Below are 20,647 nucleotides of genomic sequence, written 5' to 3' on the forward strand. Positions count from 1 at the left end.
TATGCACTATTCTCCTTTCCAAATATTTAGATATGGATAGAATTCTTTATAAAATTGAGTTCTGGGAAACCTTGCACTCATAGAATAATTTAAGTATATCAAAATCTACACATCTAAAATGCCAATGACTATAACTAATTTTGAATAATTATAATTCTGAAAACTCAGTTTGTTTCAGCAGGACTTACAAATACTATAACTGCAGCCAAGGTAGCAGCTAATTAATAGATAAGGTTAAAAAAATATTTATTTTGTCAGAACTATTTCTTTTCTCAGGATGATAGTTCAAAGATTTCATATAACATTAAAAAATTACTATGCCGTTTGATGATGTCAACATTAAACCATGCCACTTGAAGTCATTAGAATCTAAATGCCATTTTAATATACAGTGAGCCCTCGGTATCCACAGATTTCGTATCCGTGGACTGAGATTAAGAAACATTTAATTTTAATTTTGTAACTGCAATTAATAGCAGCCAGGATAAGGAGAAGTCTCAGGAAAGGGAAGTAGGCTGGGGTAGAAAGACCTGGGCACCAGGGGCACATTCCTCCTGCTTCTGCTATGATTTGGCTCCAAATGGGCAACTGACATGCTCCCTGGAAAAAGGAAGCAGGAAGCAAGAAGAATGTAGACATAGTGCTTGGGATTTGCCTGCTCCCCCCCCCCCCTTAGCTATTTGACAACCCGCCCCTTGAAAGCAATCCCATGAAGGAGTTTAAAACAAAGAAAGAAGCAGTAAGCATCTGGCTCTGGGAGCCTGGCTTTTGCTGGTGCTACCTTACAACCCCTCATACTGCCCCCATGCCTGAATGAAAGCAATCAAAGGAGTTTAAAAGACACTGGTTTCAATCAGATACAGGGGTGGCAATACTTCTTGCTCTCTTTTTAACTCCTTCATGGGAATGAAGGGTTGGAAGGCTTCCAGAGCCAGGCACTTACTGCTTCTTGCTCTGTTTTAAACTCCTTCATGGGATTGCTTTCAATCAGATGGGAGTGAGGGGTGGGGGATTTCAATAAGCCGAGACAGGCAAGCCCCAAGCCCACATTCTTCCAGCTTCCTTCTTCCTGAGAGCATGCCAGCTGCCCCTTCAGAATGAAATCGCAGAAGAAACAGGAAGAATGTGTCCCTGGTGCCTGGGTCTTTCTGCTCCAGCCTCCCTTCCTGCCTTGAGACTGCTTTGTAGGCTGGTTGCCATCAATCACAGATAAATTTAAATTTTAAATATTGACTTGAGAATCTGTGTGGTTTTTTGTTTTTGTTTTAATCCGTGGGGGTTCCTGGAATCAAACCATCATGGATATCAAGGCCCCACTGTACATGTAACACTTTTGATTTAAGGAAAAACAGAAGTGACTCCACATACTTTCTTCATAGAGTAATCCTATAATGTTTACAGCCTCTCTGCTCACTACAATTATGGGATTTTCTTCAGTTGTTCTGGGAAATGCTTGTGCCAATCTGTTAGATTCTAATACAAAACGTCGGCCTTCATATATAAACTCTTGGTTATTTGCAGGTATTTTCGTCTGTTTGTAGACCAATTCATGAAACATGACAGCACTGTAGAAAAAGAGTAAGAATTCATATGTAGGCAATGACTCTTAATATAGACAAATATAAAGTGACAAAGAAAAAATCAGAATTAATGATAAAAGGTATTGTGTTAATAATAGAAAGAAGTGTTATTACCACTCCTATCGGAGATCCCTGTTCGAGTTGTCAGGTAAGTATAAAAATACATGGAATTGAAGTAATACTTACTCATTATGCGTGTGAATGTAAATTTTGTGTGAGGTCATTTGTTGCAAAGAGAAGACATGGATGATTATCCGATGTAGTATATCACTTGTTTCTGCAAAAAACTGGTCAAATCCCCAGCATTTCTCTTGGTCTGCTTCAAGAATATTTGCAAGGACAGGGGTGAGTAATACCTGCAGTCCCCTAGAAATTACATGAAAATGAAAATAAATTCAACTTGAATTCCTTCAAGTTTCTTCAATACAAGAAACAATGTGTTAAGTAAACCTTTTTTTTATCTGTAACAGCATGAAAGATATTGAGGCTGCCTTAAATTAGGGCAGGATCCAAGGTGCCCTTCACAGTTACAATATCTTTACCCATCCACATATTTCCCCATGGCTAGCAGCCTGACTACTCTACATTTTTCACAGTGGAAGTGTATTAAAGCTGCCTTCTCTTAGTGGCTGGGTAGCCAATGGCAGAAATAGAAAAGATGCATGCTAACCACACATTGTCATTTTTGCAGCATTATATACTGCAATATTAGTGTAAGTAGTGTATTTGCCCCTGGAGATAAAATAAAATACTCTGCATAAAACCATGGCTACTATTTCTCACAGCAGTTTAAAAATCCAAAGAGTTATATATAATAGGACATGTGCTAAAAAGAGAAAAAGAGAAAGTAAATCCTGTAGTGCATACAGATGTGAACATGGTGTTTATGAACACTGTGACTGGACACCTATGCCAATTTCCTTGGCACCTGTCATTCTTCCTGTCCTTCCTGATATAATAAAAAATATGTCTTAAAAATTCTTATTCTTCTTCCTCTTCTTCAGTTGTGAGACTGACATGCTGCATAGTGATGGGAATGGTTTCTGGCATTACATTTGTTCCTAAGAATGCCTCTGGGCTTGATGTGAACCCCAAATTAAATTAAATTAAAATACTGAAAAGAAACCATTTATTCCTCTGATTTTCTCTCTTGGAAGAAACAGATATTTTTGGACAAATTGAGAAAAATGCTACATTTACACCAATTACAGATGGAAATTCACTTTAGAATCATAAAATGCATTATGTAGAACATGGTCTGACATAAAAGCATAATGTTTTATATGCTAAAATATAGTTTATTTATAAAGTAATTATAACTGACTTTACTTTTTAAATTCAATTTTTTTACTATGTGTTACTATGCATAAGCACAAATGACATTACCACTAGAGAAAAACAAATTAAGCTAAAATAATTTATCTGCATTAACTTCCAACAAAGGAAAACAGAAAACATTTACTCAGTATAAATTTGTTTAAGAAGCTTTTAGGACTTGGATGGCACTTACTTTGAAAGGCTGCAGGAAACAGGCATGTCACGGCTCCACTCAATGGGGCCATTTTCTGCTTTTTGCACTCCAGATATTGCACCAGAAGGTTTTCCAGTTATAATTTTATACCTTCAAATTGTAAAAAGAGAAAGTATCACTATGTGAAATACAAAACTCCAATAAGCTTTTGTAGTGTTAATTTGCATTTTCTTAAACTTTAACACTGATAAGTGGATAATCACCTGCTGTTAATAATCAGCTTCTCATACACCACAGGCTTACCTAGTACTAATATACAAGGCTGTTTTCAGGAATATGAAATGCTTTATTTTATATAAAACATGAGTGGCCAACTGAGGTGAGTAGAGGGGCCAATCTTCTGCAGCTAATTTTTAGCAGCTAAAGAATAAGGAAGTGTAATTATGTAATGAAAAGTGAAAAATGCGAGTCCCTCCATTTACCAGAGCCTTCTTCCCAGATAACAAAGGGTTAATTGTGAAGTGGTACTGTTATATTTTTATTTGGCAGCATCACAGAGATGACAAGGTAACATCTGTTCAATGAGATGAGCAGTTGGGAAGAAGCTAACCTTCAAGATGGTTCCGAGGAGAGGTTTTTATAAAAGCCTAAAAGCACCATGAGGATTACCTCTGGCTCTCTTGCTAAGCAGACCATGAGGGGCTTATAATTAGGAGCTCTTAACTGGGAGGCAGATGCAGCTGGACAATGGAGTCCAGACGCCCAGCTACCCAGAAACATCAAGGACTACAAATCTCATCTGATCTGCAATAGCAAGTAGCAATAGCAAGTACATTTCTATACTGCTTATCAGTGAATTAGCATTCCCTTTACAATGTGGAAACCAATTGCTCCCAACAAGCTGGGTACCCATTTTACCCACCTACAAAAGGATGGAGGGATGAGTGGACCCTGGAGCCCTGCCTGGGATCAAACTCACAACCTTGTGGCTTGTACTGGCATTTAACCACTGCGCCACCTGGACTCCCTAAGATTAGATTTGCCTAGGGGACAAGTTGGTCCTTCATGTACATGATATCCATTTGCTATAAAATTTTCTTACTTAGAATAAAGCTTTTCTTTAACATATTCTACCTCTCTTGCACTCCTTTTTCATGGGCTTTAGCTTGGCCCAGTTCTTCCCTATGGCTGGCAAGAGAAGTACCAGTGGAATTCCACAGCAACCCCATTGATGTGTCGGTAAAGTGGGAGGAGTTGATCATTGGGTGATGGCAGCAAATTCTTTAGATGAAAGGTGGTCTCAAGGGGTCCCATTCAGCACAGAAAGGAGAAGGAAGGGAGATCCAGAGTCCCCGCACACACAATCTTAGATATTCAAGTGTGAACCACGAAATTAAATTCTTGCGTTATTTCTTCAACTACAATATGTGAATTGACTATTTCCTCTAAATTACCTACATCACTTCCTTGTTTCTGCGAGGCCCTTCAAAGGGTCGAAAAGGCAAACTTCCAGTTGCAGCATGGTAAAATGTCACCCCTATACTCCACAAATCAACTGTTGCACCATACTTCTTTTGATGCTCTTTCCTCAATACTGCTCGCTCATACATATCTGGATGCTACAGGATGGGAGAAAGAAAGCAATAAAAAGGATGAATTAATAAACAAAGTTCTGTATGTTATTTTCAATAAAGGATTAAATTACTTTAGCACTCATCAAATACATTATACAGTCTTGAGAAATTTATGTTTTAAATCTACAAGAATGCTTTAGTGGTAAAATACACTTTAACAAAATAAAATAAACAAGATCACAATTGATTTCTTTGCTAGAAGCAGAAACTGCTGGATTTACATGCTACTATAAAACCTCACTGAAGCAAAACGGGTAAACATCTGCTCACAGAAATAATTTAGAGAATCCAATCATTTCACTGTGAACTGAAGAAACAGTCACTAAACAACAATACACAGCCACTTATACCTACCTGAATCTTGACATCCTCTTGTCCTGCCAAATGAGGCAAGTGGCTACCAAGGATAGAGGTTTTATAAAAGGCCATCCAGACTGTAGTGGAATGCCTGCTCCAGAAGGTCTAGTATGGCACCTTTTTAATGTAATTTATGTTACATATTCTCCCAGGCTATATAAACATTGTGATCCTAATGCTGTGAACTTTAATCTGAAGGGCAAAATAAAAGATGTTCCCTTCAATTCTGCAGCTCCTTGTGCACTTTAAATACATGCTCACAATGGGTCGGAACTCTATGGAAAGCTTTTGATGCCACAAAGGGCTGAAGCAGGGAGGGGAAAGCATCCCAATTCTGATAGTAGTTCTTACATACTGTGGCCCTCCTTATCCATGGGTTTTTTATCCACAGATTGAAGCATCCACGGCTTGAAAATATTTTTAAAATATATAAATTCCAATAAGCAAACCTTGATTTTGCCATTGTATGTAAGGGACACCATTTTACTATGCCAGTATATTTAATGGGAATTGAGCATCCACGGATTTTGGTATCTATGGGGTCCTGCAACCAAACCTCAGTGAATACCAAAAGTCCACTGTATGTGTGTGTGCATACACATACAGAGAGACAGAATACCATACACACACACATCATATTTTTATTTTTAAAAATTAAGATATTGGTTGTTCTGCTGGCCCAAATTAACATGTACAATATCTGATTATAAGATGGCACTGGCCAAGGAATTTGCAGCTAAGGTTCTGCTAGAATTTATTCAGCTTCTTCACAAAATATTCAATTCAAATACCAAGAAGTCACACAAATAAGGAAGAAATAAATAAAATCAGTGCAGTTTACCAAATACTCTTCTGTTCCATAGAGAGAGACAAATTGTTCATCATCATCAAGTTCCCTAGCAGCTCCGAAGTCTGTCAATTTATAAACAGACTGTCCATCTTCACCTATAACACGCATTATATTGCCTGGTTTGATGTCCCGATGCACAATTCCATTCTCCCGAAGATGGTTCATCCCAGCCACTTAAACACACAAGATAACATGAAGGTAAATATATGTATATTTAGAATTTACATATTTGAAAAGCACCAGAGTGCCTTGTTACAATATCAGAAAAACAAAGTCATTTTCATTACTGCACTTTTTTCATCGATTGCCAAGAAAAAAAATGGACAATTGACTGCAACCAAAGTTAGAATAGAACTAAAGACACACTTCTGATTTTAGTGGTAACTCTGAATTTCCTGCTGTGCCAAGGGATATAAACAAGACATCATAATTTCCCCTAAATACTATCTTGGTGATGTGGTACACTATGAGAATCTAATATATGTGAAAGGGGGTGGGGGAGCAACTTCAAACACGTAACAACAATGACAGAACACAGGTTCTTAAACTAGCCCAAAAATGGATTGAAATTTCTGCTTTCAAAATGGTAGAAAAAAAATCAGTACACCTAAGTTGAATAAAAGAAACAATGCACATGTATAGGAATTAGTTTTTATTTGTACAAAGAACAGAGCTAAATCGTAAACTGACCACTCTGTACTGCAGCAAGTACAGCCTGCATGCCTTAATCTATTAAGAGAACATATATTTACCCAGAGATATTTGCTGTGGAAAGTACTTCAAGGCTTAACCAAGCTTCTAGACCATACAGGAATATACACTTGCTGTTTAACTTGCTCCATAGCATAAACACAAGGAAGTGGCATGCTTTAATGTTAGGAGCTAGCTACTACAGTATGGTTTGGTATATACGCATGCACTGCAGCTAAGACTGAATGAAATTACACCACAGCTAAACTACAGTCAACATAAAACAAGTTCTAACTGGGATAAGCAATTGAATGCTATACTACATTATCACAAACTAAGCTAAAAACAAGACATTCAAGAACATTAGTAAAGTAATTTCCACCTACCAACATCTTTCAACACAATTAAGAATTCTGTTTCTGGTAACCCATAGGCATTAGACGGCTCTTCTAACACAGTATATAAACTGCCACATGGACAAAATTCCATAACGAGGACTTTATGTCTAGAAGTTGTCTAAGAAAAGAAAACCAAGATTAACAAATTACACAAAACAAGTCAAGCCAGTTAGTTTTCCATTACCAAAAGTTTTTCTAAGCCAATTATACAGATGTGCAAAGATTCAGAAACTATTCAGCTATTTCCTAATAGAGTTCAAAATGGCCATCTGTCGGGGATGCTTTGATCTGGATTTCCTGCATGGCGGGGGGTTGGACTGGATGGCCCTTGCGGTCTCTTCCAGCTCTATGATTCTATCTTCAGATACAAAAATATAAGGGAAGACTCCCGAACACTTTAACGTTAAAACTTACTTATTCAACTTGCCTAACTAAAGATGCCAGAAAGAAAAGTGAAGGGGGCTCCTGTACTTTTAATTGTTATGTAGTTCAGATAATTTCAGCAGATGTTGCTTGTCACATAATTCATTAACAAGAGATACTCTGAATAAAAATTTAAGTACAAAAACTTCAATGACAGGTTCATGATGTCTTCATTATTTGACATGAAATCAATTTTATTAATTGGCAGTAATATACAACAGCTTTTAAAAAACAAGGAATGGGTATTTCACAATCAAATAAATCATCAGAACAATATAGTTTACCAACTTTATGTCACATTTGATGGAACACATCAGAAACAGGATGAGTCACGCATTTGATTGGTTTGGATATAATATAAACCCCCTCTCCTATGCCCTTCTCTTTTCCCTCTGAAGAGAGACAGGGCAAAATTAGAAACAACTGGAGCTTGAGGCCATGGCTTAATATGTAGGGAAGGTAAGGAAGGAATGAAGCTGGGCATGGAGGTAAAGCACTGATGCTTTAGCCCTGGGACCTACTTTTGTCAGAGGGCATGGCCACATACATGCTGCCATCTCACTCACAGACGAGTTGATAGGAAGGAATCCATCAGAGTTAGTGGGGAGATTTGGCTACCACAAAAGGATGGGAGGAACATGGCAAACTATAATTTACAGTAATTAAAAATACCCTCCTCTCTGCCTCCCACACTCCTCACAACTCATTAGGAAGAGTCCAGAGGCTTTCAATACTATTTTGAGATTAAGTACAATGACTGAATTCAGTCAAACTGTAGTTAGAGTAATCAATGGAAACAATCCAATTCAACACACAGTTTATGAAGTTCTTTTGTTTTCGTTAACCAAAGCCAAGATGAACAGGTTAGGGTTTGAGCAACATGCTAAGCAGGTTAATCAAAAACACAAGAAGAAGCTTCCAAACTCCTCACAGGAGTACTGGAAGAAGAAAGAGGAGCATGTGAGCCCAAAAAGAGGCTAGGCTTGTTCTCACAAAACAAACTAGGTATGGAAATTGTGCAGTCCTCAAGATGTTGCTGCACTGCAACTGCCAGCTTATCTCAGGATTGAGTATTCTGGCCAGGAATGCTGGAAGTTACAATTCAACAATAACTGGAAGGTCACACAACTTCCACTTCTGCACTAATCCTCCATTATGTACAAACACAACTACCATTACTATAAACCTCATCAGATAATTAAAAACTATTCTGATTCTTGGTATGTAAAATGCAACAAATCATAAAATCATCCTCAAATTACAAACATGAGTAGAAATAATTACCTCTTCTTCTATGGCAAATAATTTAACAATGTTTTTGTGATTCAGTTTCTTTAATACTTCAAACTCTCTCATCTGAACATCAACAGGGCGAAGGAAACTGAAATTATTAAATACTTTGACAGCATATAAATCTCCAGTTTTCTGTAAAACAAATATTGAGAATATTTCAATGAATTTCATCCACTCAGCTTCAGGATAACACTTGTTCCATTCTCACTTATCAGTTCATAGAACAAGTATGAGTGCAGAACCACAGCTAGGAGACCCAATGAACATAATGGGACTTAAACCTCTAAATAAACTTGGTTAGGATTCACATGCAAAAATATGAGGGACTTTCTCTGAGGATGCCAGCCACAGATGCTGGCGAAAGATCAGGAATAAACTCTTCTAGAACATAGTCACATAGTCAAAAAAACCCAATATAAAATCTATGAGGGACTGTGTTTTTAAAAAGCTGTTAACAGGAAGAATGGCATACGAATTTTTAAAAAGTGCATGATGTTGCTACTACATATAAAATCATCTGAAAAAGACAATGAATGAATTCCGTTTTCTAAAGCCACCAATCAGAAATAACCAATATATTATTAATAGTACAGTAAATGAGAGGCACTCAATAATTAGTTATTTTCAACAAGTAATATAAGATGTATAGATCTATTAGTATGATAAATCTTACTTTTGATCTTCCATAATGGGTTTTTTCTAAAGTTAGAGCCTTTGTCTAAAGCTACTGCATTAGAAAAAAGCTCTAACAAAATCCTTTAACAAAGCCACATCTCTTGTATTTCCAAGAGTTTGTACTATTCATTGTATATTTATTTTCTGAAAGGAAGGAAAACTCATTCCATGTAATTTTTCAAAGAACCCAAGAAGAGCTTATTTTGAAACCAATGAACAGCTAGCATTCTGTTGCCATACAAACCTTGTGCCTTCCACGGAAAACATTTGCAGTGGCTCCTTGACCCAAGATGTCCGACAGAAGCCAGAGATAATTGGAAGTGCTCTGCATGTTTGCTCCTCCTTAATTAATTCTGGTTTGAGCTGAAGGGGAAAATGTAGTTTTGAGCTAAGTTGCCATAATGACAGTATCCAAACTTTTTTTACAACCATCATAACTAATTACATTGAAGTACATGTTCATTCCTGTATCAAAACCCACAGACAAAGAATAACCGATTATTGAACCGATTATGGGAGTTGAATAGTCAACTCTTGAGTACTCAGCTTCAGAATTCAATACTGAAGAATTTAAATTCTATTTAAAATTGAAGAAATGAGAAATAAGATTATTGGATTACAAAGACACTAAAAGCAGGCCCTTAGAAGCATGTAGAAATCCTTACCATACATATACAGCCAAACATGACTTAGGGGCTGTGTAGACCACCCCAAAGTGGTGGCCTGCAGCCGCCCCTTTTACAGTCAAATCGGGACTGTAGCAACAACATGCTGCGGACCTGATCTGGCCTTTGCAGGGTGCAAAAAGGAGCCGCAAAAAGTGGCTTGTTTTTGTGCCCTGCAAAGGCTGCAATAGCTGCAGCTTTACAGCACTTCTTTGGCACTGTGTCATCCGGCCACAGCACTAGAGGAGCACCATGATGCACGTGCCGTGTGGTGTGATGTGGCACATGGTGTCACAATGGCCTGGGGGCAGAGCCGGGATGTGCGTCATGTAGATGCTGAGCCCCAACTGCACCCCCAACCCAGCCAAAGCTGCCTGTGTACAGCCCTTTAAATGGTAGGGAACCTCTTTTACCTGAGGATTGAATTCCATTTCAGAGGTTGCATTCCAATGGTGAGCAGGGCTAAAAGCAAAAGCTTGGACCAAAAATATCACCACAATTTATCTTAAAGTTCTTACTGCCAGTAACTGAGGCTGCATTTACACTGCAGAAATAATTCAGTTTGATGCCACTTTTACTGCCATGGCTTAACTGTGGAATTCTGGGAATTGCAATTTGTTGTGGCACCACAGCTCTGACTGTGATGGCTAAATGTCTCACAAAACTACAATTCCCAGAATGCCATACCACCTGCACAAGCCCATCTTTCCCTAATGAAGAAGCTCCTTGCATATGCAGAAGCTCCAGTACCCACCCTTAGCAGTCTTGTATATTTTAGGACTTGCATATTTACTAATATATATCCAAAAGGCACCAGAACCCATCTGATCTGGGAAGTTAAGCAGGGTCAGCATTGGCTAGTATTTGGATGGGAGACTGCCCATGAATACCAGGTGCTATGGGCAATATTTCACAGGAAGCAGCTAGCAAAATCATCTCTGTGTATTCTTAACCAGGATGTTAAAATTCATGGGGCCGCCTTAAGTTGAAAGATTGACTTGAAGGCACATACACACCATACACAAAGTTAGCAAATGCATAACATATTACCATAAGTGAAAAATCCCGTAAGTCAGGCTCAGCAAAAATATCAGAAAATGCTTGGGGAGGACATCTTCTTTCAGTTTTACATCTCTAACAATGGCATCTTTATGTAACTATAACAAGTACCTGTTTATAACTCCTCTGTTATACAATATAAATCCAAGACAAAGAACCATGAGTCCACTATCCCTAATTTATACACTCTACTTAAAAGTTGCTCGCTATCAAATGCTGACTACTCCTGTTTAATCACAGGACTGCAGTAACACTGATGGTAAGCTACACAGGTAGGAGGCAGAGAAAATCAATAAGCTTGACAGCTCAGATAATAATCTTTTATTACTAGTTATGTGCTAAATTAAATGGCTATAGCAGCGGATGGTTTGTTTTTACAACGCTTACCAACACTTTCCTAGCCAAACATGTGTTTCAAGTGGTCCAAAGGGCAGTGATGAGCAACATTTAGCTGAAAGTCATTCTTATCAAGACATGTCTACTCAATCCATTAAATCTGGCTAGAAATCCCAGTTCCCTATTCCTTTTCTCTCCATATCTCCCACAATAGCTAATCTTGTGGTTTCACAAAGTACTTTAATACATTAAGTTTCAAGAAATATTGCTAAAATCCATCCATTTCTTTTGGCGTCTACTGCCAAGACTCTGGTCCATGCTCTGGTCATCCCACAGCTAGACTTGTAACCTCATTCTGGCAGGGCTTCCTCCGTCCTTTAATTTCTGTCCAGTATTCAGCTGCACACATTATTATATCCGTCCACCACTCTGAGCATATCTCTCCTTTATTATCATCCCTTCACTGACTCCCCTTCCCCTTCCGTATTCAGTATAAGCTCCTGTTGCTGACTTTTAAAGCCTTCCATGGGCTGGTCACTCCTTATTTATCAGACCTTCTTTCTCCTCACCTTCCCGCTCGAGCCTTCTGTTCTGGTACTCAAGGTCTGCTGTCTCAGCCCAGGATTTTCTCTGCCTCGTCCCGGATTCGTCCTTTTCACTTGCTGCCCCTCACTCCTGAAACCTCCTTCCCCCACAAGCACGGTGTGGTGAACTGACCCCAAACCAGCCAATCACCAGTCATCACTTCTTTAACTAGTTTCAAAACTGAGTTGAAGACCATACTGTTCAGAGAAGCATTAGAATCCCAGGCATTAGAATCACAGAATTGTAGAATTGGAAGAGACCACAAGGGCCATCCAGTCCAACCCCCTGCCATGCAGGAAATCTCAATCAAAGCATACCCGACAGATGGCCATTCAGCCTCTGCTTAAAGACCTCCAAAGAAGGAGACTCCACCACACTCCGAGGGATTGTCATTGCGTGACTATTATTTGCTATTGGACATTTTTAATTTGTTGCCTGTTTTACTGAACCCTTTCCTGTATTGTTATGTATCATTTATATGTATTATGCTATTATTTCTTAGATTGTATGCCATGGGTAGGTTTACTCTTATCTATTTTATTGTTTGTATTTACAGCGCTGTGCAAATCTACAGCGCTATATAAATAAAGCATAATAATAATAATAATAATAATAATAATAATAATAATAATAATAGTACAGTAGTTGGAAGTTATGCAGGCTGGAATATCTGTTTAAGTATTACATCCAATTACAAACATATAGGCCCAGTACATACCGCCAATATGTGGCATACCAGGGGCGATACTAGGGTTAGGGACCGAGCGGAAACCACACGGTCCCTAACCCTAGTACATACATATAACGTAACAATGACGGTGCCCTGTGTACACGGGTGCCGCCATTGTTCCGTAAGCACATGCGGTGTTCACACATTGCCATGTGGCACTTATGTAAAGAATGCGCCAGTGGCACACTTGTTACGCAGCCTCTGTGGCTTAAAAAGAACCTGCTTTTCTCGGGCTCTTTTTCCTCCACAGTTTGGCGGCTGCGGCTTCCCTCCAGAGGAAAAACAGATGCCAGCATCACACTATCCAGTCAACCTGTATGCAAAAAACATAATACACAGAGCAGGCTTAGATTCAGAGACAAGAGGAGTGAAGATAGAAGGAAGGAACATCAACAACCTAAGATATGCAGATAAAATACCACTACAGTGGTGCCCCGGGATACGAAATGATCGCGTTACGAAATTTCCGGGATACGAAAAAGTTAGATTGGAAAAAACTGTTCCGGGTTACGATATTTTTTTCGGGTTACGAAATTTATTTCGGCGCGAAATTCAAACGCAAAGCGCGGCTAGCGGCTTTCCAGCGCTAACGGAAAGCCTTTTCGGGTTGCGAAATTATCGGGTTACGAACGGAACGGCGGAACGAATTAATTTCGTAACCCGAGGTAGCACTGTACTAGCAGAAACAAAGACCTAGAGCAATTATTGAAGAAAGTCATGGAGGAAAATGCCATGATTGAATTAATGCTGAACATTAAACAAACAAAAGTAACCATGGAAGAGCTACAAGAATTCATCCTAGACAATGAGAGAACTGAAATATAGAGGACCCTTGGTATCAACCGGGATTTGGTTTCAGGAAACACACAAACACCCTGTGGATACCAAAATCTGTGAATGTACATTTCCCATTAAATACAATGACATAGTAAAATGGTTTCACTTACATAAAATAGCAAAGTCAAGGCTTGCTTTTTGGAATTTATATAATTAAAAAATATTTTCAAGCCACGAATGCTTGAAACCATGGATAAAAAAATCTGTGGATATGAAGGGCTGACTGTTGTCAGAATTCCCATACCTTAGATCAAACACTGAGCAGTCAAGAAATGAGAAGAAGGTTAGCATTGGGAAGAGCAGCTATGAAAGAAGTGGTCAAGATCCTAAAGTGCAAAGATATACAAATAAGCACAAGTGAGGATTGACCAAGCCATTGTATTCCTCATCACCATATACAGATGTGATAGCTGGACAGTGAAGAAAGTGAAGGAAAATGAATTCATGTGAGATGGGGTGCTGGAGCAGAGTGCAGAGGAGATCATGGACAGCCAAGAAGACAAACAAATGGGCTCTAGAACAGAACATGCCTGAACTCTCCCTGGAAGCCAGGATGACTCAATTGGGGCTATTGTACTTTGGCAACATCTTGAGAAGGCATGAATCATTGGAAAACACAATGATGCTAGGAAAGGTAGACAGCAGTAGAAAGACTGGAAGACCACATGCTCAGTCAAAGAGGTCCTCAGCCTGCAGGACCTGAGCAGAGCAGTGGAGAACAAGGGAAGGGGTCTTGGAGAAGTCTCATCCACAGGGTCTCCATGAGTCAAGGTTGACTTGAGGACAGTTAACAAGCAGCACAAACTAAAATGCATTTTTTGTTTTTGATAAGTAAAAAAATATCCTACTTTTGTTTTCAAAAGTAATTTTTTTTCCTATTAAACATAAAGATTGTTTAAATTCACTGACAATTTTGGTGTATTTTCTGTGTGGCCAAAAATCCAAGGTAATTTGTCCACTATTTTCAAAGTTCAATGCAGTCTGGAGGCACATCATACAAAAATGTGCACATTTATAACCATGCACACTAAAACATGCATACTTAAAATATACACAAAAGTGTTTTATTCAAATGCAAAGAAATGTATACAGTATTTGTACAAATGCACACAAAAATGTGTATATTTTAAAAATATGGCCAAACATGTTTTTAAACATAAACACCCTAATGAAAATAAAAAACTATAACAATTTCTGCATCAGTTGAGGTTGTGTGGGAATCACTTCCAATTAGGGTTGCCATAATTCTCTACTAAAAACCGAGACAAAATGTAGGACAAAATTTAGACCAAAATATAGGACAATTGTAGGATAAAATTTAGCCCAAAATGTAGGACATTTAAGAAAAATGGAGGACCTTACATGTCCTACATTTTGGGCTAAATTTTATCCTACAATTGACCTACATTTTGGGCTAAATTTTGTCCTACATTTTGTCCCAGTTTTTAGTAGAGAATTATGGCAACTCTACTTCCAATGTGAAAATAAGACTGGAATTAAGTGAAAATACAAGCAAATGAGAATCTTAGCAAAGTCAAGTTTGACACATTTGCCCATCCAAATTTGCCAATCTATTTCCTTCCATACTCTTCCTTTCTCTTATATCCTATTTTTTTCTGATTGTTTTTGTCCATATATGACAAGAAAACTACATCTATTTTTCTTAGTATGTTAGCAGACTGGAATGGTAATAGACCCTCTAATAGGAAGGATTACCATTTCAAGGGACTGTCTCGCGTGTTAAGCATTCCTTCCTGCTTTGTGACATTCAACTTGGGTACATTTCTTTTTACAGCCTAAATCTAATGATAATTGCTTGGAAACAAGATATATTGTCAGAGGATGCAATTCCTAAGCAAGTATGCTCAGAAAACTTCTCTTCCTCCTTCTGTTTTCCGTATTAGTGCGAACACAGTGATTCTGCCAGGGGTTCTCCTCATTACACTGGATGCATGGCTCCTGCTACATATTACAACTAGATACTGACAAAAAAAATCCTTGTCTGAACCAAGACTAAGCTTGTTAAACTTACACTTCTCATGGAAATCAACAAAATTTACATTAGTCATGATTAACTTTTCAAGAGGATTTAAAATGGAACAAACCTAGTTTGGGTCCATTGATCAAAGTCTGCTACTTCATTTGCTTAGGTGTGTTGAATAGTATGTCACAGTGATCTATTCAGCAGGAACAAGCAATACAGAGCTTAACTGTGCTTTCACTGCTGTTTTTTTAATGTCAATTTTGTGCACTAAGAAAGGATCACAGACACTATACTGGAAAAACATGTTTAGTCATTTACATGTACACAGTATTTGGAACCTGAAAATTTTACTTTTTTGAACTATGCTTCTTACTTGGCTAGGGGATTCTGGGATGTGTAGTTCAAAAAGTAACTTTTCCAAGTTATGAAAAATTTTCTGTTAGAACCTTTCTAATTTCAGAATGTTCATCATACACCAGTCAGCAGGACCCTGTACAACTGGGAGCAAATCTCACATTTACAGGGCTTTTTCATGGAAAATTTAGGTTTCCATGTGGGAAACTCTGACTCTGTAGAGTTAGGGTACACACATACTTCTGTATGCTTTTGGGAAATAATGATTTGGAATGTCAGCTCTAACATCTAAATATTCAAACAAAACAAAAAACCCTAAATAGTTTTGGCTAGATCAAGTGTTACAATGTAAATAATGCATTGATAATCAGAACCTTCATTATTTGCAGTACTGTATCATATTGTTATGGAAATGTTTTAGACCAGTCCAGGTTTTCAGAAGCAGGAAAAGGAATGAGGCTATTGCTACCTCTCTCTGACTTAAGAGGGACATGATAGAATTTGAAGTTGTCTCTTTGCAGGCTGCAGTCAATCAGACCATACAGGTTTCTTGTATCTGTCTGAGTACTTTGCAAGATATTCATGATTACTACTATGTAAACCTATTCCATCATTAAGATCTCCATGGGAGTGCTTTCCTCTCTGTCTCATCACCATCACAGGTATAGTTGATGAGGATGCTGGAACTCCCTTCCATGGGAGACTCGGTTGCCCCCCTCTCTGAAGTCTTTTTGCGGAAGTAGAAACACTTTTTTTTTTACTTAAAACACCTTTGGTCTCTAACTGTGTGTGTCTTTTAATGGGGCATGTTGTCCCTTTATTTATCTTATGTTTTATATTCATTTTAAACTGTTTTAAACATCTTAATATGACTGTCTACTTAATATGCTTTTTAAAAATAACATTTGTACCATACAATTATTTTTACAGTATTTTACTCTGTTGGCTATTTTAGTTCCCATATTGAAAAAGGGCAGGATATTAAACAAAATAAATACATACATACTGACTTCAGTGATAAATTCAATTGAGATAAGGAAGGAAGAGGACCAGACCAGCAAAAAAATCAGACTACAGTACAAAAAAATTGTAATTGAGATGGGATGCAAAACACTGGTGAAGTCAGGAAATAGCTCTTCTTTATTTTTAAAATAAAGAAAGTGTTGAAAGAGAAAGGGCTAGGAAAAAAATAGAGAAAATCACATACATAGAGACTTATAATGTGGGAACAGAATGAGAAGGATAGTAATAGAGAGATATTAAGGGATTCTTAGCAAAGAAAGCAAAACAAAAACAACACCAAAAGAATAACACAACATTAGATGTGATTGGGGAAACAGAGATAAGAATGCATATTTATAATGGAAGCCGGAGGTGACATGACATTCAATGGAAGGAAGAAGTTTAACATATCAGAGCCAATATAGGGAGAAATTCTGGATGTAAACAAATACAGTAACAGAAACCTGCAGTGGTAAAGAGGCAGGTTTGTGATATTATTATTATTATGGTATTTATACCCCACTCTTCATCCCTAAAGGTTATCAGAGCAGCTTACAATTATATAGTGCTATGAGATATTGTGCAGAGAGCTGACTGAGCCGAACAACGAATAGGCTAAAAGGAAAATACTGCATTAAAAAGATATCAAAATATATTCTCATAGTTAACATAGCAAACCAGCCATCTTTAAAACAATGGGAAACTTTAGCTTTCTGGGTTTCTCTGCTTGGAAAATTCAGCCACATCTGCTACGTTTGAGGCCAAATGAGAAGACCATTAATATTTACCATGTAACATTATTATTATTATTATTAAAAAATAGTCTTCATACAGCTGTGACCTTCACTTTACTTATCCAAATATTTTATAAAGTAGTAATGAATAGAACCCCCCTACCTTCAGTAGTTTCTGTTACCTTCTCAGACCCAATTACCAATTTAAAAAAGCTATACAGATGGTGCAGCCAGGGAACTGGGTTTCTTCCTTAAAACAGCCCTTACTTTATGATTACCTCTGGCTTGTCAGGATTGCTGTGGGTAGCATGAAGAAGAGATTGCCCAAAGGTATCTAGTGTTCTTCAATGTGGAAGATATGGGACAGAAAGTCTTCTTTTCTTGTGGCATGCAACCACTTCCAATACAAGTAGCCTGGGGCCTAGCCCCTGGCAGGGGAAGAGAAAAAGAAAATGAGCAACAGGTAGAATAATCTTTCTGGGTCTTTCCAGGCCTTCTGCTTTGAATGCTCTTAGTTAGATGTGAGCCCTGGCACTGCATCCTGCTGTCTGCAGTAACTAAGGACTATCTTATATGGCTGCAGTGACAGAGGTTTACAAGCTGCCATTTCAAATTGCACATCACTATGTGGTTACTTATCATGAACTTCCTTTTTCAACAGTTCTGCCACAAATGACCAACTGCTAAAAAGACTGCAGTGTAAACTTCCACAGTCAAGTAGAAAGGCTAACATGTTAGTGCCTGTTCACTACTATACAACTAATTTGCCAAAACCTTCACAACTTGTATTGTGAATCCTATGCATCCTACGCATTCAGATGTAAGCCAATCTGTTTTCAACAAGGCTTGCTCTCCTGCAAATGCTAGTGTAGTTCTGGGTAGTGGCTGCAGCTGCTTTCTCCACTAACACTTCCCTCCCCGCTCTGAGATTCCTTGCCACCACTGATTTTCTTAAAACTGGAACTAGCCAGGAACACATCAAAAGAGCAATTAACCTAGAACTCATCTGGGATCCATGTTATTGACCCCACCCTTTTGGTCCAAGCCTAAGGATCAAAATCTCACAAGGCTGCAACAAAAATTAAGAGGATGGATGGAATAAAACTATGTAAGCTATCTTGCAAACTCCCCATATGGAATAATAATGTAAATATATACACATTAATTAATGTGGAAAGGATTGTGGCATCTAGTCTCTACTATTCCCCCCATGATCACCTTATGATTTAAGTCATTCTATTATTACTGTACATAATATAGTCTTAAGGCAGCAACTAGTTAAAGAACCAGAGCCCATGATCAACAAATTACAACACAAAAATGAAAGAAATTATAAACACTAGCCCACAACCTTTGGCAAGAGGATGAGGGAGGAGATATGAATAGCCCTTCAATATCCCGTCCTACTGATTTAATATAAGCTCACAAAATGTACTAGTCTACATAAAAGAGAGAAATGACAAAGTATGGTATGTATGAAGGAAGGGATTTCTCTCCACCATCAGCCAACTTGCACAGTGCACAAAGCAGAGCCTGAAAAGTTACTTTTTGGGACTACATTTCCCACAATTCCTCAGATAGCATCAGGATTCTAGGCTTTAGAATTCTAAAAATTTCCAAGCATTGGTACAGGAACAGGGCAGAGTGGCACATCCCTCCTCTATCAGCCTCCTTACGCCACTGTCTATAATTTATTCTGCTCCTTCGATTACATCTATGGCTACAAGGAATACAAGGGCCTATATGCAAATCACCTAGCACTTCAAAATTAAACCCATCCATTATCAGCACTGCAAAAAATTTTTTTTGCATTCAAGCAATATGAAACAGCTATTTTAGTTCTTGATCACAATGGCTGCTTCCCTCACAGAGACCATTCAAGTAAAATATGCATGTGTGAATACATCTAACATATCTACTCGACTATAAGCTGACCTCATGTATACATTGAGGGCAGATTTGGAGGTCAAAATTATGGATTCTGATATGGCCCATGGATACGTCAAGGGTTAAACTTAGGGGCATGTAACAAATGACCTAAAGGATGAAGCAAAGGAAAACACTGGCAAAAATTCCAACAGGCATAATTGTTTTGTGCTCACACTAAAGGTTGGATGGATGAAACAGATTATAGTTTTGCCTTTCACCAGGTAAGATCTTTAGCCTATAGTACTGACACATGGATAAGTCGAGTCTGCGTTTGTGGTTCAATTTTTTTGACTAAAATTTCTAGACTTTTATATAAATATATACAGTCACAATCCTCACGTAGCCCAGGAATTCAGGAGTTAGTACTAGAGTGCACAGACTTTGAACTGGACGACTAGTGTGGGATAGAGATTTAGACTAGTAATTCAGAGATCCAGATCATAAATTCCTCCAGTCATGAAACTCACTGGGCAATCACTGATTCAGTAAACTCTCCCTCAGCCTGAATTACCTCACTGCATTACAGTAAGCATAGGGAAGAGGAGAATCATGCACATGGCTGTAGTGAGCTCACTGGAGGAAATGGAGTGGGACACAAATGGACCTAACAAAATAATCAAAATGTGCATCAGAAGCAATCCACAACCTTGGCCATGTAACACTCTCTCAACCTGAACTACCTCACTAGGTGGTTGCAAGCATGAGGAACAGGAGAACCATGTTCATGGATGTTTTGACTGTAGGAAATGGAGTAGGATACAAATGTAAATAATAAAGTACTGTATATACTCATGTATAAGTAGAAGTTTTAGCCAGAAAATTGACTGAAAAAAGCTGGGTCGACTTATCCACGGACCAATTTAACTTAACTTTTCAAAATAAGAACCTTCTCCTTCTCTGAGTTGAGTGGCGAAAGGCGAGAGTTTAGTCAATCCCAAGAGGACCTAAAATAAGCACCTCTGCTCTCTCCACTGTGGTATCACTTCTGGGCTTTTTAAATGTCTGGAAAAGCAAAATACAGTAGTAATAATAATAATAAATCTCTGGATAGAAAAACAGCA

The 20,647-nt window shown here is 38.1% G+C and overlaps 1 protein-coding gene across 2 annotated transcripts in view; it reads right to left on the reverse strand.

The window, feature by feature from the left end:
- The window catches only part of TBK1 (TANK binding kinase 1), a 39,967-nt gene that overhangs the window by 17,421 nt on the left and 1,899 nt on the right, over positions 1-20,647 (reverse strand). For both annotated transcript variants that reach the window (XM_042468479.1, XM_042468478.1), the window contains exons 2-9: positions 9,616-9,734; positions 8,688-8,828; positions 6,969-7,098; positions 5,884-6,065; positions 4,510-4,670; positions 3,091-3,201; positions 1,767-1,946; positions 1,369-1,565 (exon numbers count right to left, since the gene is read on the reverse strand). In XM_042468479.1, coding sequence (XP_042324413.1) covers positions 1,369-1,565; positions 1,767-1,946; positions 3,091-3,201; positions 4,510-4,670; positions 5,884-6,065; positions 6,969-7,098; positions 8,688-8,828; positions 9,616-9,702 — 1,189 coding nt within the window. In that variant the 5' untranslated portion in view covers positions 9,703-9,734. The remainder of the gene's footprint in view (positions 1-1,368; positions 1,566-1,766; positions 1,947-3,090; positions 3,202-4,509; positions 4,671-5,883; positions 6,066-6,968; positions 7,099-8,687; positions 8,829-9,615; positions 9,735-20,647) is intronic.

Source organism: Sceloporus undulatus, chromosome 5, assembly GCF_019175285.1.
Source record: "Sceloporus undulatus isolate JIND9_A2432 ecotype Alabama chromosome 5, SceUnd_v1.1, whole genome shotgun sequence".
NCBI classification, from domain to species: domain Eukaryota; kingdom Metazoa; phylum Chordata; class Lepidosauria; order Squamata; family Phrynosomatidae; genus Sceloporus; species Sceloporus undulatus.